This window comes from Girardinichthys multiradiatus, chromosome 9 (genome assembly GCF_021462225.1).
Source record: "Girardinichthys multiradiatus isolate DD_20200921_A chromosome 9, DD_fGirMul_XY1, whole genome shotgun sequence".
Classification (NCBI taxonomy): domain Eukaryota; kingdom Metazoa; phylum Chordata; class Actinopteri; order Cyprinodontiformes; family Goodeidae; genus Girardinichthys; species Girardinichthys multiradiatus.
In genome coordinates, this window is record NC_061802.1 from 47,431,751 (window position 1) to 47,456,501 (window position 24,751).

Sequence of the window (24,751 nt, forward strand, 5' to 3'; positions counted from 1 at the left end):
TTGAACCCTGAGTTGTCAGAGTTTTGGAGAACTAATAAATTCAGCCAGATTCCCAGAAAGAAGAGTTGCTCCGTCCAAAGTGGCATGGATGCTATCTCTTCAGATCAGACCAGGTTTTCTCCAAAATGTTCTCCATTTATCAATGTAGCCCACATCGTTTTCTGGACACTACCTAGACAGCCAGTTGTGAATGACATCATGTAGCTAAACATGTCGCCACTGGTTTGATCATGGAGGGTTTATTTTATTCAACTTTTAGCACAAATGTTTGACACCAATTTTGTTTCATTTGAAGAAAGTGAGATGAGGTTTAATTAATGGGGTAATCCATCAAACTCGAATTTGACAAGTTGTACCTTATTTTGATTTTTAAGGAGCAAAAGGGCTCAGGTCCGGTTCTTGGCATAGGCCACCTTGGTTTTTTTTTTTTTTTTTTTTTTTTATATCTTCTTCGTTACTAGTTTTATTGCAGAGCATGAGAAAAGGGCACCTGTCAGGGGTGCACATTGTTGCTATTATTTATTGCATTCTATATATATATATTTTTTTGGAGTTGTCAAATCAGTGCCCCCCTCAATAGTTGGCGCTCTTTGCAACTATCTAGGTGGCCTATGCCAAGAACCGGACCTGCTCCTGTTACCAGGTTCACCAAGCATTCACCAGGACTTCCCCCTAGGTCTGACTCCAGGAGTGTTCTGTAGCCCCCTATTCTGGGCAATGTAACCCAATAAATGTGGTCCTCCTTTTAAAATAAGGAATTGATCAGCTATGATTGTTTAGAACCTTAACAAAAATATATATATAGATTAAAAAAAATTCACAGTTTAGTTATTTTCTTTATAATCAACATTTTCAACAATTAAAAGATTCTTCAAGGTGCTGAAGCTCTGCCTGAAATGGTACTTTTTTGTGTTATTTTTAAGGTTTTATTTTGCATGTATTTAAACAACTAAAATTAAGGTATGAAATGAGATGAAGTTGCATATATTTTGCAAAAATGTTTAAAAAATGCAGAAGAGAAAATAATTGTTTATTGAAAAATGAATATAGCTGTTATTAAAAAAGAAAAAAAAACACATGGTCACTTCTCTCTCATGTTAATTTTAAATGAGCATTCTATAAAGCATATAATACCCAGGCAGCATAGGATAGTGCACACAGCTTATCAGTTATCGTTCACAGAAAATAGCATTAAGAAACATGAAGCAGCTCCTTGACACCTAAATGTTATACTGATAATAATAAGTCAGTTAAATTCAAATTTCAAACAGGGTAGGAGTCACCAACTGGAACAGTTTTACTGAACCTTCTTTAGTCAGAATATTTGCTCACAAACTGACTTTAGGTGAATACCTAAAGTAAAAATATTTTTTTGGACTGAAAGCAATATTACTACAGTCTCAAAAGATCAAATACTCTATCTCCTTGATTGAGAGAAACATAAAGTACACCAAGGTATGTGCAAGTAAAATCAATCCCATAATAAATGCATTGAATTGTCCCCTAACAACAAAAATAAACGTATATGTCTTTGCACTGACATTAGCACTGACACTGACTACACTTTTAAAATACATTTGAAGATCCATGTACCATTAACATTCTGAAAAGAAAACCTTAATTATCAAATTCTATGTTCTACAGTATGTTCAGCAGATAAACATCTCTACAGCTCTATACAGTCACCACAATTCTGGGTTCAGATTTGTGTAGCTCCATCACACAAAATCTCATCATACTTATATTAAAGTTACAGCTTGTAATGGAAGAAAATGAGAAAAATGCCAAGTCTATGTGTATACTTTTACTGGGCATTTTAAGTAAAGATAGTTCTGATTCTTGGCTTTGAAAAGCTTTTATGCAGGTATTGCCAGCAATTTTAACTATGATTGTCTCTTGAAGATCCTCTTTTTCTGGCAATTTCATTTGAACAATTTCTTCAATCATATTAGAAGTCTTTCTCTTAGAATCACTGTTACCATCAAACCTAGTGGAATATGTTTGGACATCTACTGAAAGCTCTTGCCGATATAATAGAATACAACATGTTTGAATTGCTTGGTTAAGCTGAAAGCTTCTATGCAACTTATTAATAATAAGTTTATTAATTCTTTCTTTACATAACCAAATTTTAATTTGTCTGCCTTTTGGTGTCACTGCCTCCATACAGCCCATCCGCATTTTTGGCTGCTTAGTGAGAGATTTCAACATATTGAAAGACCCAAAGCCTATTTCTCCTTTCTGTGGAAAACTAATTTGTCCTGAATACAATTTTAGCACAACACCATCACCATTAGCCTTCTTGACTAAAAAATAAATACATACATTATCCTGGGCTGCCAAGCCTAAAACCCCCTGAGGGGTAGCAGCCTTTTGTACCAGGATAGCATCTCTAGGCAAAATGCCTTGAGGTGAACCTGGGTCCCACTCCTGTACCTTATCCTTGAGTAACACATAATTACTGCCAAGATTTTGCCCCCAAAATGTGGATCTTCCTACATAGGCCTGGGACACAGCTTGACTAGGTAGCGGCACAGTGGCTCTGAGTGAACCTGTAGGGCTAGCAGGGCTTTTAGGGCCCTCAGTGTCCTGGATAACTAGCCCTGAAAGGGAGCTTTGGGTACTTCCAAAACCAAGTCCAGGCAGACTCTTTGGATCATGGATTACATAGAAGCCTGGAAAATTGTTTCCATGGGTTCCATTCCCCAGCACAAAATTATTCTGAACATCTGGTTGAACTATATATTGCATTGGTTGTAGTGCAGGGCTAGTGGTGTAGTAAACTGGCGGCTGCTGTAATACGACTGTTTGAGGTGGATAAGATACTTTTGCAGAATGACGAATGCTAGTAGTACTGGAGTGAGGGAGAGTTGTGGTTGTTGACTCTTTTGTTACTGTACTGACAGAAGACTGAATGACATCTGCAGATGATACTACTTTTTCAGTTTCTACATCAACATGCTTTGTCTGAAATGCATTGTCAAATTTAGGCTTAAAGACAGGCTCAATTATATTAGTTGTGGTTTTGACAGATCCTGATGCCTTTGGTGTCACTAAAGTTTTTGATGTTAATGTAAGAGGGGAACAGATGTCGGCAAGAGTTCTGAAATTTGGTCCCAGGTCTGTGAGAAAGTTCAGGTCATTGTCAGGGTCTAAGAGGTAGCCGCTCCCTACTGAACCAGCAGAGTCGCCCTCGCCCTCATAGTCATATTTCAACAGGCTGTCTTCCGCTGGCACCGCAAATACAGATTTCTGTTTGGGATAGAGAAACAGAACAAGGATTACTAATAATGTTCTCAAATAATTAGGTTTATATTGAAGATCTAATGAGCTCAAAAATAAACTCAGTACGGCTCACATGTTACCTGGGAGAAGTAGTCGTGGAGTATTGCATCAGGAAGGGCCATGTCCTCAAAAAGACTTATTGTTTGTTGAATGTTTTGCATTTTTCGGCTGAAAGTGTCAGTTTCATTGTTCTGATTATATAACTCAGTTGAAAACCTATAGGTGTCGTTAGTGTCCACAATTTTTGGGGAGGTTTGCTGAATCATTTGACCTAATTCATTATAGATGCAGGTTTGGTTCTGAAGTTTTTCTATGAATGCTGATGAGACAGTGTTGAAATTTGGTCCTGGTACTGCCTCAGTTATTTGCTGGGTGCCACACTTCACAGGGACCAAATGAAAGGGAATTTCCTAAAAACATAAAACAAATAAACTTATGAACATATGCAATATCTTGAACACATTTAAAATATATTAAGGTCAGTCTGATATAAATAAGTTATTTATGTTTAAATATCAAGTACTCCAAAAGGACCATTACCCCTATGTCGACCATAAACTATACAGTAAAGCTGCATACGTAACAATTGACATTTGTTCTGCACTTGTATGTATGCTACTCTTTTTATTTTAATGAAGTAATTTTTGTTTCTTATTTGTATTTATTTAGATTTCCACTGATTTCCATGTAAATATTAATGTGTGTTTTTCTCAGAGAGTAGAGCAGGAAGCAAAGTAAAGTTTTTATGCATTTCAAAATAATACTTTAAATTTACCAATTTAGGTACCAATTGAGCTACTGAGTTTAATTTAAACGGAATTATTACTACTAATTATTACTCCCCTTCTTGAACTGGCACCTTAACGTGGTGGAGGGGTTTGAGTGCTCAAATGATCCTAGAGGCTATGTTGTCTGGGGCCTAAATGCCCCTGGTAGGGTCTCCCATGGCAAACAGGCTCTAGGTGATGGGTCAGACAAAGAGCGGTTCAAGAATCCCTCATGAGGACAAAAATATCAAGGCACGTGACGTCGCCCAGTACGGCGGAGGCGGGGTCCCACCCTGGAGCCAGGCCTGGGGTCGGGACTCGCTGGAGAGTGCCTGGTGGCCGGGTCGCTCCTCGCGGGACCCGGCCGGAACAAGCCTGAACGAGAGATGCGAGGCCATCCCCCAGTGGGCCCACCACCTGCAGGGGGAACCGTGAGGGACCAGTGCAAAGAGGATTGGGTGGCGGACGAAAGTGGAGACCTCGGCGGCCCAATCCCAGGATGCTTAGGCTGGCTCTAGGGATGTGGAATGTCACCTCGCTGGGGGGGAAGGAGCCTGAGCTTGTGCGGGATGTCGAGAGGTATTGACTAGAAATAGTCGGGCTCGCCTCCACGCACAGTGTGGGCTCTTGAACCCATCTCCTTGAGAGGGGTTGGACTCTCTTCTACTCTGGAGTGGCACACGGGGAGAGGTGGCGGGCTGGTGTGGGTTTGCTTGTTGCCCCCCTGCTCAGCCGTCTCGTGTTGGGGTTTACCCCAGTGGATGAGAGGGTCGTATCCCTGCGCCTTCGGGTTGTGGATAGGTCTCTGACTGTCGTCTCGACCTATGGGCCGAGCGGTACTGCGCAGTACCCGGCCTTCTTGGTGTCCCTGTCGGGGGTGCTGGATAGTGCCCCTCCCGGGGACTCCATTATTCTGCTGGGGGACTTCAACGCCCACGTGGGAAATGACAGTGACACCTGGAGAGGCGTGATTGGGAGGAATGGCCTCCCCGATCTGAATCCGAGTGGTGTTTTGTAATTGGACTTCTGTGCTAGTCACGGGTTGTCCATAATGAACAGCATGTTCAAACATAAGGGTGTCCATCAATTCAATTAAATTCAATTCAGTTTTATTTATATAGCGCCAATTCACAACACATGTTGTCTCAAGACACTTCACAACAGTCAGGTACATACATTCCAATGAATCCTAACAATTGAACAGTGCAGTCGGAGTTAGCTTTTTATTCAAATTGGATAAAAAGTTTTTCTATCTAAGGAAACCCAGCAGATTGCATCCAGTCAGTGACTTGCAGCATTCCCTCCTCCCGGATGAGCATGTAAAGACAGTGGACAGTCACTGGCGTTGACTTTGCAGCAATCCCTCATACTGAGCATGCATGTAGCGACAGCAGAGAGGAAAAACTCCCTTTTAACAGGAAGAAACCTCCAGCAGAACCAGGCTCAGTGTGAGCGGCCATCTGCCACGACCGACTGGGGGTTTGAGAGAACAGAGCAGAGACACAAAAAGAACACAGAAGCACTGATCCAGAAGTACTTTCTATGGGAAGGAAAAGAAAATGTTAATGGATGTAGCTCCTTTAGTCATTTCACCTAGAAAGAAAAAACAGATAAACTCTGAGCCAGTTTTCAAGATTAGAGTCTGAAAGAGAGCACATATAATTAGTTACAGTAAAAGCTCAGTCAATTTGTGTAACATGTCTAGGAGAGAGAAAGGGTTAAACACTAAAAGACAGGGCTATGTGGATCATCGGTAGAGGGTGAGCATTAAGTTGTTGCCAGCAGAAGCTCGGACGATTCCCCTCTCCAGAAAGGTGTCACAGGCAGACACAGAGCCAGGCCAGGTGTAGCTTCTAGGAAGAGAAAAGAGAGAACAATGTTAAAAGCTGAAATAACAGCAAACAATGCAAAATTGGAGAGTAGTGTGAGAATGTAGCGAAGAGGGTGAAAGTGGTTGTTATGTCCTCCAGCAGCCTAAGCCTATAGCAGCATAACTACACAGATAGTTTCACTTCATATTATTTAGTTAAACGGCGCTTATTTACAACAATGTCGTCTCAAGGCACCTCACAAAGGGTCCCACTGATGGTCATTGTTATACTAAAAACCACAATGATTGGGATACCTCCCTCTGTCAGACTGATTATAACCATTGGAAAAGAGAACGGGTCATACAGGTAGCAGAAATGGAGGGTGTGTTTGCACCTCAACCATAACTGAGCCGGTTTAGGCTAAACCTGACTCCCCCTTACTCCAACCAACAGGGAGGGAAGAAGACGGAGGTAAAAAATAAGGAAGATAGCTCAGGATAAACTAAGCCACTCTAACTATAAGCTTTATCAAAAAGGAATGTTTTAAGGCTAGCCTTAAAAGTAGACAGGGTGTCTGCCTCACGAACTAAAGCTGGGAGCTGGTTCCACAGGAGAGGAGCCTGATAACTAAAAGATCTGCCTCCCATTCTACTTCTAGAGACTCTAGGAACCACCAGTAAACCTGCAGTCTGAGAATGAAGTGCTCTGTTAGGAACGTATGGAACAATCAGATCTCTGATGTATGATGGAGCTAGATCATTAAGGGCTTTATATGTGAGGAGGAGAATTTTAAATTCTATTCTGGACTTAACAGGGAGCCAATGAAGGGAAGCTAAGGTAGGGTAAATATGATCTCTCTTTTTAATTTTCATCAGAATTCTTGCTGCAGCATTTTGAATCAGCTGAAGGCTTTTAACTGCATTTTGTGGACATTCTGATAGTAACAAATTACAATAGTCTAATTTTGGCAATGTTCCGGAGATGAAAGAAGGAAATCCTAGAAACCTGTTTAATATGGGATTTAAATGACATTTCCTGGTCAAAAATAACAGCAAGGTTTTTTACTTTATTATCAGAGGTCAATTTAATGCCATCCAGGTTAAGTGATTGACTAAGCAGTTTCTTTTTTAAAGCCTCCGGTCCAAAGACGACAACTTCTGTCTTCTCTGAATTTAGAAGCAAAATATTTAACATCATCCAAGTTTTTATATCTTCAAGACATGCTTGTAGTCTATCTAACTGGTTGGGCTCATCAGGATTTATGGATAAGTAAAGCTGAGTATCATCAGCGTAACAGTGAAAATGTATCCCATGCTGCCTAATAATTTGACCTATTGGAAGCATATATATAGTAAAGAGTATTGTCCCAAGTACTGAGCCCTGTGGTACTCCACAATTAACCCTGGAGTTTAAAGATGATTTATCATTTACATGAACAAACTGGAATATGCCAGACAGATAAGATTTAAACCAGCCTAGTGCTGTTCCCCTGATCCCTACAGCATATTCCAGCCTTTCTAAGATAATTTTGTGATCGACTGTATCAAATGCAGCACTGAGATCTAACAGAACCAGAACAGAAACAAGTCCATTATCTGAGGCCATAAGAATATCATTAGTGACTTTCAACAGAGCTGTTTCAGTGCTATGATGAGCTCTGAAACCTGACTGAAACTCTTCAAACAGGGCCCAAATCAGGGAGGTCACTCCAGGGTCATTCTGTCAGAGCTCCAGCGGTCCTCTGTTGAGAGAGGAGAACCTTCCAGAAAGACAACCATCTCTGCAGCAAATCCACCAATCAAATTTGTTTGTTAGAGTGGCCAGACGAAAGCTCATCCTTAACAAAAGGCACATGTCAGCCCATTTGCAGTTTGCCAAAAGGCACCTAAAGGACTCTCAGACCATGAGAAACAAAATTCTCTGGTCTGATGAGACAAATATTTAACTCTTTGGTGTGAATGCCATGCACCATGTTTGGAGGAAACCAGGCACTGCTCATCACAAGGCCAATTCCATCCCTACAGTGAAGCATGGTGGTGGGAGCATCATGCTATAGGGATGTTTTTCAGCAGCAGGAACTGGCAGACTAGCTGGGATAGCGGGAAAGATGAATGGCACTTCCTGAATGAAAACCTGCTCCAGAACACTTGACCTCAGACTGGTGCGGTGGTTCATTTTTCAGCAGGATAACGACCCAAAGTCCATGACCAAGATCCCAAAGAAGTGGCTTCAGAACCACTCTGTGAATGCCCTGGAGTGGCCAAGCCAAAGGTCAGACTGGGATCCAATTGAACCTCTCTGGAGATATCCGAAAATGTCTGTGCACATCCAACCTGATGGAGATGTACTGCAAAAAAGAATGGATCACACTGCCTAAAGATAGGTGTGCAAAGCTTGTGGCATCATATTCAAAAAGACTTGAGGCTGTAATTGCTGCCAAAGGTGGACCAACAAACTATTGAGCAAATGCTATAAAAACTTATGTAAATGTGATTTCTTTGTTTTCTATTTTTAATAAATTTGCAACATCCCCAAAACAGTTTCACATCATCATAATGGGGTATTGTGTGTAGAATGTTGAGGAAACAGAATAATTTGATACAATTTGGAATAAGACTGTACCATAACTAAATGTGGAAAAAGTGAAGTACTTTGAATACTTTCCAGATGCCCCATATTTAGATAGCAGTTTTCATTGTTGATGCATTTCATTACAAACAGTTTTATTAATTGCACCGACCCGCAAATGTGAACCTGCTAAGTTAGCAAGGTAAGCTATGTAAGTAATTTGCTCATGAGAGTAATATTTACTGTTGGAGACATCAGATATCATTAAAAGCCACCAAATTTTAAAGAAAATATGCACGTAGTAAAGAGCAGCTAGCATATGTGACTGTTCTGTAGTCACTGATGTTCAGGTCTAATTGGCTCTTCACCTGAAACAGCTTCTTCCCTCCAAGCTATTTTATGTGAGCTACACCTCTAAGTCTGCAAATAAGTTTTCTGTTTTCTTTATTAAATGTATGTGACAAATACAAAAGCTTATGTTGTATTAACAGCTTGAAGAGCTCAGCAAGGACTGTTATGTTCTTCTATTTAATTTAATTCAAATAAGTTTTATTTATATAGCGCCAATTCACAACACGTTGTCTCAAGGCACTTTACAAAGTTAATTCAACCGAATCATACAGATTTCAAGTCAGGTACATACTCCTAACTATCAAACAAGGCAGTCAGATTCAGCTATTTATTCAAATTGGTTAAATGGTTTTTCTATCTAAGGAAACCCAGCAGATTGTATTCCTCAATACTTTGGTTTTGTATTTTACTTTATTTTGGGATTTTTTACATTTTACTTTCCACTTTTGGTTCATTCCCTAGTTTTAAGGTTCAGTGAGCATTTTCGTCTGTACTTTACTGAGTTGCAGTCTTTAGTTGCGTTTTTTTCTTTGTAGGCCTTATGTAACAGGGTTTATGTTGTGTGATTCCACTTGTATTATGGGTCAGTGTAATAGGGAAACAGCGCCCACTCTCTGTGGTCAGTTATAAAGTGCTGGTTACAGTAATCTGCTAGTGAAAGTCGCGCGAGAAATGAGTGTCATTTTACAGCACCGAGTGTAGATAACCACTACTGTAATGAGATATCTACACTCATTACATTATATATAAAACTTGTTTTTTATTAACTTACATAAACTGTGTGTCATAAGCACTTACTTGAAAACTGTCCTACACCAGTTTCTGTACTTTCAGTTTGTATAATAATGTATAACACCATGCTAACCAGAAGGATAATGTCTTGCTCTGTTGTAGTGTGCTGTACAAGAGCTACATGTGATGCACCAATTGCACTAATTTGTAACTTTTACATTTCTACTCAGGAAATAAATTCGCTACTCTAAAATTTTTAATTCGATACTTTCCTGGTTTCTAAGTCCTTGCTGACCCGTTTCCCTGTGTAATCTGTTTATTAGCCATTTCCATTTTCCATTTTCTCTGTTCAGCTTCACTTACTTTCCTTTACCTCACAACTGCACCCTGTTTCTATTAACCACCGGCTCATCCTTCAGCAATCATTTCTCCAGCTTGGATCTCTCTCAGTTAAGCCAGATTCAAGAGAGACCATGAATAACACAAATCGCAAAGATTGTTAAAGTTATATGATTCTTAATTGAATCGGAATAGGTTCCAGAATTCGTAACTGATTCTTATTTTATTCTTAGTCAATTTTTGCAATTATTGAGTCATCTAAAATTCCTGGCAAAAGTTTTCAACTTCAGAAGCTAAACAATCTCTGTTAATTCTTAACAAATTTGAAGGTTATTGTTAGGTATCAGTTCAATCCTAATTTATTTGTAGGCGTTCCTATGTATTCTTAACGCAGGGATTTGTGAAACAATGTCTTGACCACTCAGGGCCATTTTACCCCCCTAAAAGTGCCCAAATCTCTCTTCTGCCCTCAAAGAAAATGTAAAAATTAGAATTTAGGAAAATGGTTAAAGAAGTGATGAGTGGCTTAGATCTCGCGAGATGAGCGGCTGAGATCTCGCGCGAGTTATGCGTAAGTAATATGGTGGTATACTGGTGAACAAACACAACAGAACTCAGGTAAAACAAGCCAATAAATTCAATCTGAACATATAAACGAATAAAATACTAACCGTCTCATATTTTCCCAATAAAACAAATTGGACGAGGAAACCTCGAACAGCCTGGTGAGCTACTTGGACGAATGTTTTGATAACATTGTAAGGGGCAAGCCACAAAAATCTCTCCCTATGGCCACACCAACATCAAAACGCACCTGTTCACAGTGCTCGGCCAGCAGCTCCACTATCTCTCCAGAGAAAAGCTACGCTGATGTCCTGGACTCTATCGACAAGAAGCTAACCAGCTCGGATGCTTGTCTCGCCCTGGTGGAAGTTCTCCACAGGGAATTTCAAACTCTGAGGGAGTCTCTGGAGTTTAGCCAGAAATAACTTGCTTCGCTCACAGCTGAAATCCAAATGCTGAGGGATAGTGTGAAAACACTGAAACACTGGAATGACGCAGCTCTCTGGAAAAAATAAAAAAAATGAAGGAGACCATCCTTGATATACTAGCTCAGGGCATGCGGGACAACCTTGTCTTCTCCGGCATCCCAGAATGGGCGGAGGAGGACGCCGAATACACGATCGGTGAATTTCTCCAACGTTAGCTGAAACTCCCAAGTGACAAGGTAAAAAACATCACTTTAATGTTCACCGGCTTGGAGGTAAGAAGCCCGGCCACAACCAACTTCGACCAATTGTAGCAAAATTCGAGCACTATTGGCAAAAAGAGAAAGTCAGAGGTCAGGGCAGAGAGATGCAAGGAATGAACTTCAGCATAATGACCAGTTCCCAAAGGAGATGCTCGAGTGGCTTTATGAGGAGCAAAAGCAGGTTAATCTAAAACATGTAACACTGGTTAGGTAACAGGTTAGATAACTGGCAAATGTAATCTAGTATTAAGCACAACTCAGCATGATGTTTACATAGCTTGATGAGGGTGGGCCCAAGGCTGGGCTTTTGGTTATCTGCTCCTTTTTCTCTCCTCTCATCTACCTCTCATTTACTGTCGTTACCACAACTCTCTGTCAATCTTTTTTCTTTTTGTCACACACAAACATGGACACTCACACACACCACACATATAATTCTTAACATAACCTTATATCTCTCACACCCTCTTACCCCCAGCACCCTCTCAATTGTCTGTCTTTTTCCCTGCTATATCTCTGCTTCTGGACTTCATATCAGGCAACCCCAAGCACTAACTATGATTTCACTTGGGTCTATCTGTTTCTATGGTGAAACTGGAGGTTTAATACATCATTGCTTAAGGATGAAGAATTTATCAAGTATTTTAAAGAAGAGTGGACTTCATATTTGGAGTTTAATGACCTCCCGGGGACATCAACATCTGTTCTGTGGGAGGCAGGGAAAACAGTGATGAGAGGTAAAAAAATCTCATTCTCATCACATAAGAAGAAAAACGAAAACAAACGTACTCAGGAATGAGAATAAACCATTTAACTGTTAAAAGCGCATACTAGAATTAAATGAAATTATTGACAAAAAACCCAGCTCTTAGTGCAAAGACTTTGAATAGAAAACTTTACACATGGCAATAAATCCGGTAGCTTTTTAGCTAACCAGCCAAAAATAAATAAAGAAAATATAACTATATTTGCTGTTAAAGACTCGAGAGGGAATACAGTTTATGATCCTGAAAGAATAAACAACACTTTCAGAGATTTTTACAAACTTTATACTCACCACAGATAAACACGTCAGATAACGACACTGATCAATTTCTGAATAAAGTAACACTTTAAAACTTCTCAGATAATCAAGAGATGGCCCTGGATGTACCACTGACTTCAGCTGAAATCCAAGAAGCTCTCATAAGCATGTCCAATAAAAAGGCTCCAGGCACAGATGGATTCCCAAAAGAGGTCTACAAAGAATTCTGGAGTATTTTGGCCCTAATATTCCAAAGAATGTTTCAGGAAACCAAAGAAAATGGCAAACTCCTGCCAAATATAAATTCTGCCAACATCACGTTCATGTTAAAATCAGGAAAAGACCCATTACTTCCTGCCAGCTATCGTCCCATTTCCCTTAGTAATGATGGTCTCAAAATAATATGTAAAGCCCTTGCAAAAAGTCTCATAAGACATCTTGACCAAACTGGTTTTATAAAAAGGAGGCATTCATCCACAAATTCACGAAGATTACTTAATTCAATAGACTATTCCTACAGTAAAAATATTGAGACCAATATATTATCTCTAGATGCAGAAAAAGCATTTGATAGAGTTAACTGGAAATTCTTGTTTGCAACCTTGACTAAATTTGGTTTTGGAAACAAACTGGTTAAAAATATTGTACAGTTCCCCAGCGGCATGTATCAAGATAAATAACCAAACAACTTCCAGCTTCTATCTTCAGAGGGGCACCAGGCAGGGATGCCCACTTTCCCCCTCATTATTTGCAATTTTTTATTGAACTGCTAGCAGCAGCAATCAGGCCAAAACTAAAGATATTAAAGGCATAAAATGCATGAATATTGAACATAAAATCAGTCTTTATGCAGATGATGTATTACTCTTTCCCAGCATTCGCAAACCTCTGTCTCTCAGGTAATTGGATTGATAAATTATTTCTCAAGAATTTCGGATTACTCTACAAATTGGTTGAAATCGACAGTTCTTCCAATTAACTGTCCTTTCCACGATTCCTTTAATACACAACTACAGTCAGGGAATATTACATACTTGGTTAATAATGTTTCTCCTAGATTGGCAGACCTAACAAAACTAAACCACATTCCGCTTTTAAAAAGTGAAAGATGATCTCGCTAGATGGAAATCTCTACCCATATCACTCATGGGCAGGGTTGCTTCAATAAAAATTATGGTCTTGCCAAAAATCAATTACTCATTCTAAATGATCCCAAATAAACCATCACCTGACTGGTTTAGATCTCTGGACTCCTCCATCACTAAATTTCTTTGGAAAGTTAAACCCTCCGCGTATTAGCTTAAAAACGCTAACAAAAGATAAAGGAGGACTAGATGTGCCTAACTTTCATTATTACTTCTTAGCCAACAGGCTACAATACATCTCAAAATGGTTTTGAGATTTTTCATCTAGAAAATGGTTTTCTAGATTAACCCTGGCTAGACGTGGAACAGACATTATGCAATAATATTACGATTTCAGATCTACCATTTATTAGCGCAAATGTAAAGCAACATGTATGCTTTAAAAGCCCTGATATCAGCTCCTTTCTGACAGCATGGTGGAAATATCTAAAAATGACATTGTCTTCACTAATCCCATGCAGACGTACACCCATCAACCCTGAGATCCTACAAAAAAATATGATAAACTTTCCAGATTGGAGGAGTAAAGGAATTGAATACCTGGAACATATATTTGAAGGAATTCAGTTCATCCCATTTAACAGATTATGCCATCAAGTGCACTGGAGTTCCTGGTGTTGCTGTGGCGTTGGCTCTGGGGGAAATGCAGCTTGGCTTGGCTTGGTTCTGTCGTTTTTGCTTGGCTGGCCTGGATGTTGGTGGTTCTGTGTCTCTTGAGGGAGTGAAGCCTCTTTGATGCACATGCTGTGGCCTTTCTGTGGGCCCTTTGGCTCGCTGGGCTGGCATCTTTTACTTGGGCATAGTGGTGGGTGGGGTGGTGCATCACGGGGACTGCTTAACTGCCTGGCTGGCCCTGGTGGTTTTGATTCGTCTGTCTATGTGGGGGTGCTGGGCCTGGCGTTTCGGGTCTATCGGGATTGCTTGGATTTCCTTGGATCTCGGTCCCTGGCTGGTGCATGTTTCCCTCTCATGAACTGGCGGGCTGCTGCCGCTGGCCAGATGGTTGGGCCAGCGCCAGCAGGGGTGTCCTCTTTTTGGATGTGGGGCATTTGGATCAGCTGGGCGGCCGGGGACCTCTTGCCAGGGGAGTTTGTCCCATCTTCGTGTGGGCACGGTGCTCGGTCGTGTCTGCCCTGTTGGGGACTGGGGTCGGGGTCCAGGCCACGGTCGCTCAGGTTCAGGCACTAGCCCAGCCCAGGTCCAGGTGATGGGACGGTCTGTCTATCTCCACCCCCGGAGGGAAGGGTCCGGGGCCTGGTTACCCCTATGGGGTATTGGCAACTGGACCTGGGAGTATAGAGTATGTATGGGGAGCATGAGTGAGTATAGGATGACCATTGTTGTTTGTGTTTACGCTGGGTGCATATGTGTTTTTATGTGTACGCATGAGGGCGGGAATGTGTGCTTGTTTTTTTATCAGGTTGGGTCTTGGACTGCCCCCTGTCCCCCATCAAATGTGGGGCCTAATCTCCCCGCCACACTACCTGACGGCGGTTGGCGTCTTTGTCCGCTGGTGTACTTGTGGGTCTCGGTGTCCAGGGCTGGGTGCTTTGGTCTGCTGGCTCACTCCCGGTGGCTGCTTGCCGGGGCCTGGACCCCTGGACTCTGTCAGGCGTCTGCTTAGGAAGTAATATATCCCGGGATCTCTGGTCTCTGGGTCCATGGCTGGATCTGCTCGGGTGTAGATGGCCCGAGCAGTAAAAACAAACTGTTAAATTTAAAGGTGGCTCTGAAAAGTTGAGAGATGTAAAAGAAAGCCATCTAGGAAAGTGCAGCAACAAATATCTGATTTGTACTAAAGATGTACTAGAGCCAGCAGGGTTGGAAAGTAACAAATTACATTTACTTGTGTTACTATAATTGAGTACAATTTGTCTGTACCTTGCATTTTTAAGTAGTTCACAAAAGCTGAATGTTTACTTTTTCTTGAATATGTTTTAAGTATTTTACTCCGTTACATTTGAAATCCACTCCATTATGGACCCAAAATAAAAATGTAATTAAATAAAAAAAAACATTGCAGTGATCCATGGCAGGATTAGTAATCAGATCCCAACATGGATGCATATCAATCAGATGCTAGAGGTGCTTCCAAAACCCATCAAGTACAGTTGATGTTGACCTCCAAGAAAAAGAAGAAAAGCCATGGTCATTCTTTACTGACCAGTTTAACTATAAGAACAAGAAAGGCAACAACTTCATTATACAGTGTAAACTTAGTTTGCCCAAAGAGACTAAACTATCTGTATTTAAAAACTCAACATGTAACCAATGCAGCACATGTAGGTAAGCTTAAATATTTTAGAGTTCAGTGAGAAACTATAATATTTTTTCTTGGGCGCATGTCATGCTAATGTTTCTAATATATAATAACATTGTTACCAAATGTAATCTAAAGCTAGAAATAGCTTCATTTGCGCTAACCAGGTGTGCATCTAATTACTGCAGGTAGTAATAACAGGCGTAATAATATTTTAACAATAAATGTGAATGATATCAATTTAATCTGCTACTTGTGATTATAATGCGTATTGGCTAAAGCTGAAAACAGAGGATCAGGTGCTTAGTTTGGAGTCCTGTATTCAGGACTATAAGATATGAGAGATACTGGATATATTGGACAAAGGATGGGATGGAGATCAAAACTGTCAGATTCTGGGGAAGAGGGGAACCACAGAGAAGCTTCATAGATGTAGTGAATGATGCAGAAGATTTGGTGTGACAGAGAAGGTGCTGAGATGGAGGAGATGATCAGCTGCAATGAATCCTATAGACAGCAGCTGACAGAAGAAATTTACGTTTAAATGTAATACCCCACATTATTCATAATGCATGCATTTTAATAAATAAAGGTGCTCCTTTAATTAAAAACTGCATGAGACCAATATCTCCTCTTTTCCCTTATGAAATTCATGAAAGGGACTTTCTTTAGGTAACTTTTACCTAAAGTAAAGTTTTAATTAGGTAGTTTTTACTTTTATTTGAGTAACATTTTATACTGGTAACTTTAATACTATTTCAGTAAAATGCTATCAAAGTAACTGTACTTTTACTTGAGTACATTATTTTTGAACCCTTTATACCTGACAGCCAGATGTAGTAAGGATGCTGGAGTGATAAGATTATAGACGGTGAAGCAGAAAAGAGTACATTGCTGCAGAGGTTACTCATACAGTGAACAATGTAGGTGTACAGATACAGCAGCTTTCCAGGTTTTCTTCTGCTCTATGTCGGGTTCAAGTTGTTAAGTTTTGGAAGTAATTTTGTTGAAATGCAAGAAACTATGTTTACCTTATAAGCTAAATATGTACACATATATATTGTTGCTGTAAATTATATTGGCCATCTGAGAGTAAAATAGGGTAAAATTTCAACCCAGCAGTTGAAAGTGAGACAGTCAGGAACTCCTGGGCCAGTTTTTTTCCCCAGTCTGCACCTGGTCTCAGCTGCTACTCATTTCACCTAATTGCTTTCAATTGCTTTCCATAACGTTTCTCCCCTCTTGCCCTAGTATATATACTGTGGCTATTCCGTTAAAGTGTTTCTTACATGTTCCATGTCCTCGGTCTCCAAGAAGCTCCGTTTAAAAGATTTTGACTACATTAATCATTAAATCTTTGTACTTACTATGCGGCTCCTGAGTTCCTGTCTGCGTTTTGGTCCATCTCACCTTAAACCTTTGAAACCTTTTAGTAAACACTGTTTATTTGTTGCAGGACTGCTATCTGCATTTGTGTCACCACATTTCAACATCATGTTTCTTGTGTTTTCTAAAATGCCTTCTATGTAAAATGATTTTGTATTTTCTTTAAATGTTACATTGAAAACATAGTTATTTGAGTAGAATGTAGATAACAGTCAGCACAGATCAGCAGATCATAGCCTTATTATACACCCGAAGTTTAGCTAAATAAACTAGCATCAGAGTTTCTTATCAATGCTCCAGTTATGACTTATTCACCCTCTAGAAAATGAGAGTAGATATACCTACCCAAAATGTTGTTGACATATTAAATCATGATAATTATTTAATGTTCACAAACATTTACATAATATCTATTCCTCTTAAACAAAATTAGGAGTACAGGTATATTTCTTTTGTCATAAAAAGAAGAATAACAATGTTCCCACCTTATCCTCTCCTAAGCCTTCAGTTTGATAGTTTATTAGATGCTCTTTAGTGTCAAATGGCAGATCACTAAATTGGTCTGAGAAGATAGTGTTTGCTCCTCCACACTGACAGTACACCAGCAGCAGAGGGATCACTGCAAAAAAAAGAAAAACATTCTGATAAATGTAAAAATGTCCTAACATGATAGACAACCATATATATATATATATATATATATATATATATATATGTGTATTTTTATAGATATGTATATATATATGTATATGTATATGTATATGTATATACAGGTCCTTCTCAAAATATTAGCATATTGTGATAAAGTTCATTATTTTCCATAATGTCATGATGAAAATTTAACATTCATATATTTTAGATTCATCGCACACTAACTGAAATATTTCAGGTCTTTTATTGTCTTAATACGGATGATTTTGGCATACAGCTCATGAAAACCCAAAATTCCTATCTCACAAAATTAGCATATCATTAAAAGGGTCTCTAAACGAGCTATGGACCTAATCATCTGAATCAACGAGTTAACTCTAAACACCTGCAAAAGATTGCTGAGGCCTTTAAAACTCCCAGCCTGGTTCATCACTCAAAACCCCAATCATGGGTAAGACTGCCGACCTGACTGCTGTCCAGAAGGCCACTATTGACACCCTCAAGCAAGAGGGTAAGACACAGAAAGAAATTTCTGAACGAATAGGCTGTTCCCAGAGTGCTGTATCAAGGCACCTCAGTGGGAAGTCTGTGGGAAGGAAAAAGTGTGGCAGAAAACGCTGCACAACGAGAAGAGGTGACCGGACCCTGAGGAAGATTGTGGAGACGGGCCGATTCCAGACCTTGGGGGACCTGCGGAAGCAGTGGACTGAGTCTGGAGTAGAAACATCCAGAACCACCGTGCACAGGCGTGTGCAGGAAATGGGCTACAGGTGCCGCATTCCCCAGGTCAAGCCACTTTTGAACCAGAAACAGCGGCAGAAGCGCCTGACCTGGGCTACAGAGAAGCAGCACTGGACTGTTGCTCAGTGGTCCAAAGTACTTTTTTCGGATGAAAGCAAATTCTGCATGTCATTTGGAAATCAAGGTGCCAGAGTCTGGAGGAAGACTGGGGAGAAGGAAATGCCAAAATGCCAGAAGTCCAGTGTCAAGTACCCACAGTCAGTGATGGTCTGGGGTGCCGTGTCAGCTGCTGGTGTTGGTCCACTGTGTTTTATCAAGGGCAAAGTCAATGCAGCTAGCTATCAGGAGATTTTGGAGCACTTCATGCTTCCATCTGCTGAAAAGCTTTATGGAGATGAAGATTTCATTTTTCAGCACGACCTGGCACCTGCTCACAGTGCCAAAACCACTGGTAAATGGTTTACTGACCATGGTATCACTGTGCTCAATTGGCCTGCCAACTCTCCTGACCTGAACCCCATAGAGAATCTGTGGGATATTGTGAAGAGAACGTTGAGAGACTCAAGACCCAACACTCTGGATGAGCTAAAGGCCGCTATCAAAGCATCCTGGGCCTCCATAAGACCTCAGCAGTGCCACAGGCTGATTGCCTCCATGCCACGCCGCATTGAAGCAGTCATTTCTGCAAAAGGATTCCCGACCAAGTATTGAGTGCATAACTGTACATGATTATTTGAAGGTTGACGTTTTTTGTATTAAAAACACTTTTCTTTTATTGGTCGGATGAAATATGCTAATTTTGTGAGATAGGAATTTTGGGTTTTTATGAGCTGTATGCCAAAATCATCCGTATTAAGACAATAAAAGACCTGAAATATTTCAGTTAGTGTGCAATGAATCTAAAATATATGAATGTTAAATTTTCATCATGACATTATGGAAAATAATGAACTTTATCACAATATGCTAATATTTTGAGAAGGACCTGTATTTATATTACTTTTGGATATACAGGGGTTGGACAATGAAACTGAAACACCTGTCATTTTAGTGTGGGAGGTTACATGGCTAAATTGGACCAGCCTGGTAGCCAGTCTTCATTGATTGCACATTGCACCAGTAAGAGCAGAGTGTGAAGGTTCAATTAGCATGGTAAGAGCACAGTTTTGCTCAAAATATTGAAATGCACACAACATTATGGGTGACATACCAGAGTTCAAAAAAGGACAAATTTTTGGTGCACGTCTTGCTGGCACATCTGTGACCAAGACAGCAAGTCTTTGTGATGTATCAAGAGCCACGGTATCCAGGGTAATGTCAGCATACCACCAAGAAGGGCGAACCACATCCAACAGGATTAACTGTGGACGCAAGAGGAAGCTGTCTGAAAGGGATGTTCGGGTGCTAACCCGGATTGTATCCAAAAAACATAAAACCACGGCTGCCCAAATCACGGCAGAATTAAATGTGCACCTCAACTCTCCTGTTTCCACCAGAACTGTCCGTCGGGAGCTCCACAGGGTCAGTATACATGGCCGGGCTGCTATAGCCAAACCTTTGGTCATTCATGCCAATGCCAAACGTCGGTTTCAATGGTGCGCAAATCTTGAGCTGTGGACAATGTGAAACATGTATTGTTCTCTGATGAGTCCACCTTTACTGTTTTTCCCACATCCGGGAGAGTTACGCTGTGGAGAAGCCCCAAAGAAGCGTACCACCCAGACTGTTGCATGCCCAGAGTGAAGCATGGGGATGGATCAGTGATGGTTTGGGCTGTCATATCATGGCATTCCCTTGGTCCAATACTAGATGGGCGCGTCACTGCCAAGGACTACCGAACCATTCTTGAGGACCATGTGCATTCAATGGTTCAAACATTGTATCCTGAAGGCGGTGCTGTGTATCAGGATGACAATGCACCAATGCACACAGTAAGACTGGTGAAAGATTGGTTTGATGAACATGAAAGTGAAGTTGAACATCTTCCATGGCCTGCACAATCACCAGATCTAAATATTATTGAGCCACTTTGGGGTGTTTTGGATTAGCGAGTCAGGAAACGTTTTCCTCCACCAGTATCACGTAGTGACCTGGCCACTATCCTGCAAGATGAATGGCTTAAAATCCCTCTGACCACTGTGCAGGACTTGTATATGTCATTCCCAAGACAAATTGATGCTGTATTGGCCGCAAAAGGAGACCCTAGACCATACTAAGAAATTATTGTGGTCAGTTTCATTGTCCAACCCCTGTATATATATTCCACTTTTCAGCTTTTGAGCCCCAAAGCAACAAGGGGGAAGACTTGTGACCCCAAGTATCAATCAAGTATGAAAGCATTTCTAGTAATTTAGTTAAACAGGCGTGTGATGACATAAACAGCTTCATCAAATCAATGTTTGATCTTTTTCAAAATAATCACTTTTGTTTGGTTTAACATTCATACCAAAAATGGTTTCATCACTAGCATTTTTGAAGAGGTTTTCAGGAGTCCAGACACCAACTTCACAAAGCACTGCTTTGAATGATCATGATCAAATTAAAGATGTATTGCTGCTATAAACCGAGAGACGGCTGACGTTTTGTTTTTCCTACAAATTGTTCTGCCTTCAATGTGTGATCATTTTTTGGTCCTACTATGAAAAGGTATTAGTTTGTCACCTTGTCAACCACCCCTCCTTGAACTGCCATCTTAACGTGGTGGAGGGGTTTAAGTGCTCGAATGATCCTAGAGGCTATGTTGTCTTGGGCTTATATGCCCCTGGTAGGGTCTCCCTTGGCAAACAGGCTCTAGGTGATAGGTCAGACAAAGAGCGGTTCAAGACACCTTCATGAAGACCACAAAATCAAGGCGGAGCCGGGTCCCACTCTGGAGCCGGGCCTGGGGTCGGGACTCGTCGGAGAGCATCTGGTTGCTGGGTTGCTCCTCGAGGGATCCGGGCCAAACCTGAATGAAGGACGCGAGGCCATCCCCCAGTGGGCCCACCACCTGCAGGGGGGACCATGAGGGAAAAAGAGGTGCAAAGAGGATTGGGCAGCGGACAAAGGTGGTGACCTCAGCGGCCTGATCTCCGGATGCTAAGGCTGGCTCTAGGGATGTGGAATGTCACCTCGCTGGGGGGGAAGGAGCCTGAGCTTGTGCGGGAGGTTGAGAGATATCGACTAGAAATAATTGGGCTTGCCTCCACGCAGAGCGCGGGCTCTGGAACCCCTCTCCTCAAGAGGGGCTGGACTCTCTTCTACTCTGGAGTGGCCCACGGGGAGAGGTGGCGGGCTGGGGTGGGTTTGCTTGTTGCCCCCCACCTCAGCCATCTCATGTTAGGGTTTATCCCAGTTGATGAGAGGGTGGCATCCCTGCGCCTTCAGGTTAGGGACAGGGACAGGTCTCTTGACTGTCGTTTCGGCCTACGGGCCGAGTAGTAGTGCGGAGTACCAGGCTTTCTGGGCGACCCTGTCGGGGTTGCTGGATAGTGCCCCTCCTGGGGACTCCATTATTCTGTTGGGGGACTTCGACGGCCATGTGGGAAATGATAGTGACACCTGGAGAGGTGTGATCAGGAGGAATGGCCTCCTCCATCTGAATCCGAATGGTGTTTTGTTATTGGACTTCTGTGCTAGTCACGGATTGTCCATAATGAACACTATGTTCAAGCATAAGGGTGTTCATCAGTGCACTTGGCATCAGGACACCCTAGGCAGGAGGTTGATGATTGATTTTGTTGTCGTATCGTCAGACCTTCGGCTGCATGTTTTGGACACTCAGGTGAAGAGAGGGGCTGAGCTGTCCACTGATCATCACCTGGTGGTGAGTTGGATCCGCTGGAAGATTAGTAAGCAGGACAGACTTGGCAGGCCCAAGCGCATAGTGAGGGTATGTTGGGAACGTCTGGCAGAGCCCTCGGCCAGGGATGTATTCAACTCCCACCTCCGGGAGAGCTTTGCCAGATTCTGGGGGATGTTGGAGACATAGAGTCCGAGTGGACTATGTTCTCTGCATTTATTGTCAATCCTGCTGCCCGTAGCTGCGACCGTAAGGTCTACAGTGCCTGTCGCGGCGGCATTCCCAGAACCCGGTGGTGGACACCGGCAGTAAGGGATGCTGTAAAGCTGAGGAAGGAGTCCTAACAGCTGTGGTTGGCTTGTGGGACTCCGGAGGCGGCTGATGGGTACAGTAAGGCCAAGCGTGCCGCGGCCCGGAATGTGGCAGAGGCAAAAACTCGGGCCTGGGTGGAGTCGTTGAGGCCATGGAGAAGGACTACCGGTTGGCCTTAAAGTGATTCTGGCAAGCCATCAGGCGCCTCAGGAGGTGGAAGCTGTGCTTCGCCAACACTGCTTACAGTGTGGGTGGGGAGCTGCTGACCTTGACTGGGGACATTATCGGGCGGCGGAAGGAGTACTTTGAGGATCTCCTCAATCCTGCTGTCACGCATTCCCTGGTGGAAGCAGACGCTGGGGACTCGGGGTTGGACTCTTTCATCACCCAGACTGAAGTCACCGAGGTGTTTAAAAAGCTCCACGATGGCAGGGCATTAGGGGTGGATGAGATCCACCCTGAGTACCTCAAGTCTCTGAATGTTGTGGGGCTGTCATGGTTGACACGCCTCTTCAACATTGCATGGTGGTCAGGCACAGTGCCTCTGGACTGATCGGAGGGTGTGTTCCAACTATAGGGGGATCACACTCCTCAGCCTCCCTGGTAAGGCCTACGCCAGGGTATTAAAGAGGAGAGTCTGGCCGATAGTCGAAGCTTGGCTTCAGGAGCAGTAGTTTGGTTTTTGTTCTGGCCATGGAACACTGGACCAGCTCTACAGCCTCTGCAGGGTACTTGCGGGTTCATGGGAGTTCGCCCAACTGGTCCACATGTGTTTAGTAGACCTGGAGAAGGCATTCCACTGTGTCCCTCATTGTGTCCTGTGGAGGGTGCTCCAGGAGTATGGAGTCGGGACCCTTTATTAGGGGCCATCCGGTCTCTGTACAAGCAGACCAGGAGTTTGGTCCGCATTGCCGGCACTAAGTCAGACCTGTCCCTGGTGCATGTGGGACTCCCCACATGCAGGGCTGCCCTTTGTCACCGGTCCTGTTCATAACTTTTATGGATAGGATTTCTAGACGCAGCCAAGGGGTCTGGTTTGGGGACCAGTGGATTTCTAGGCACAGCCAAGGACCGGAGGGGGTTTGGTTTAGACTCTTCTTTTGCAGATGACATGGTCTTGCTGGCCCCCTCTAGCCAAGACCTACAGCATGCGCTGGGGTGGTTTGCAGCCAAGCGGCTGTGATGAAGATCAGCTCCTCCAAGTCCGACATCATGGTCCTCGAAAAGGGTGGCTTGCCCTCTTCAGGTTGGAGGGCAGTTCCTGCCTCAAGTGGAAGAGTTCAAGTATCTTGGGGTCTTGTCCATGAGTGAGGGGAGAATGGAGCGGGAAATCGACAGATGGATCAGTGCAGCTGCCGCAGTAATGAGGATGGTGTGCCAGTTCGTTGTGGTGAAGAGAGAGCTGAGCCGAAAAGCGAAGCTGTCGATTTACCGGTCGGTGTATGTTCCTACCCTCACCTATGGCTATGAACTTTGGGTCATGACCAAAAGAACGAGATCCTGGTTAGAAGAGGCTGAAATGAGCTTCCTCTGTAGGGTGGCTGCGACCTCCCTTAGAGATAAGTGAGGAGTTCAGCCATCCCGGAGGAGCTCGGAGTAGAGCCACTGCTCCTCCACATCGAGAGGAGCCAGTTAGGGTGGCTCGGGCATCTATACCGTATGCCTCCTGGACGCCTTCCTCAGGAGGTGTTCCAGGCATGCCCCACTGGGAGGACGCCCAGGGGATGGCCCAGGACACGCTGGAGGGACTATGTCTCTCGGCTGGCCTGGGAACACCTTGGGATTCCCCTGGACAAGGTCTTTGGATGAAGCGGAAGACGACGAGTACAAATACAAGTACCTTGTCAACCAGTGTATTTTTTATTTCAGAAAGATTTGGATGTTTTTTAAATCAATGCTTTATTCTTTAATTCTGCTTTGTATTTGTTCGTGTTTAATGTGGCTTGTTTGATACAAAGAGGTCTATGTTTACTTACTCAGCAATAAGCACATAGCTGTTATGATTGGGCCAATGGCCTGTGTAGAGAATTCAGATGAACTGGCTTGTTTTCTGGTTGCCTTTGATCTGCAGTCTTCTTTTCCCACACAGGTACAGACATCCACAGTAAACACCTCATTCCCGTGGCAGGACAGACCCTTAGCATCCTTCACCTCTACTTGGAGGTTATATGTGCCAGGCCACAATGCCTCTTGAGAATGAAGAGCAGCTGTTGTTTCTGCAGACAAGAATGCCAAACACATAGTTTATTATTTCACTTGTTTTTTTTTCACAATTCTGCTCCCAAGTTAGGACAGAAAGTGGTCTCATTGCACCTAACAGTAACGTTCTTGGTTGAGGAGGGTTTC

General features: G+C 42.5%; 1 protein-coding gene across 1 annotated transcript in view; it reads right to left on the bottom strand.

Moving 5' to 3' along the window:
* Positions 1 to 1,009: 1,009 nt before the first annotated feature.
* Positions 1,010 to 24,751, bottom strand: part of LOC124874416 (desmoglein-4-like) — a 48,665-nt gene continuing 24,923 nt past the window's right edge. Inside the window, exons 11-14 of the mRNA XM_047375764.1 lie at positions 24,382 to 24,621; positions 17,406 to 17,539; positions 3,366 to 3,695; positions 1,010 to 3,252 (exon numbers count right to left, since the gene is read on the bottom strand). Coding sequence (XP_047231720.1) covers positions 1,675 to 3,252; positions 3,366 to 3,695; positions 17,406 to 17,539; positions 24,382 to 24,621 — 2,282 coding nt within the window. The 3' untranslated portion in view covers positions 1,010 to 1,674. The remainder of the gene's footprint in view (positions 3,253 to 3,365; positions 3,696 to 17,405; positions 17,540 to 24,381; positions 24,622 to 24,751) is intronic.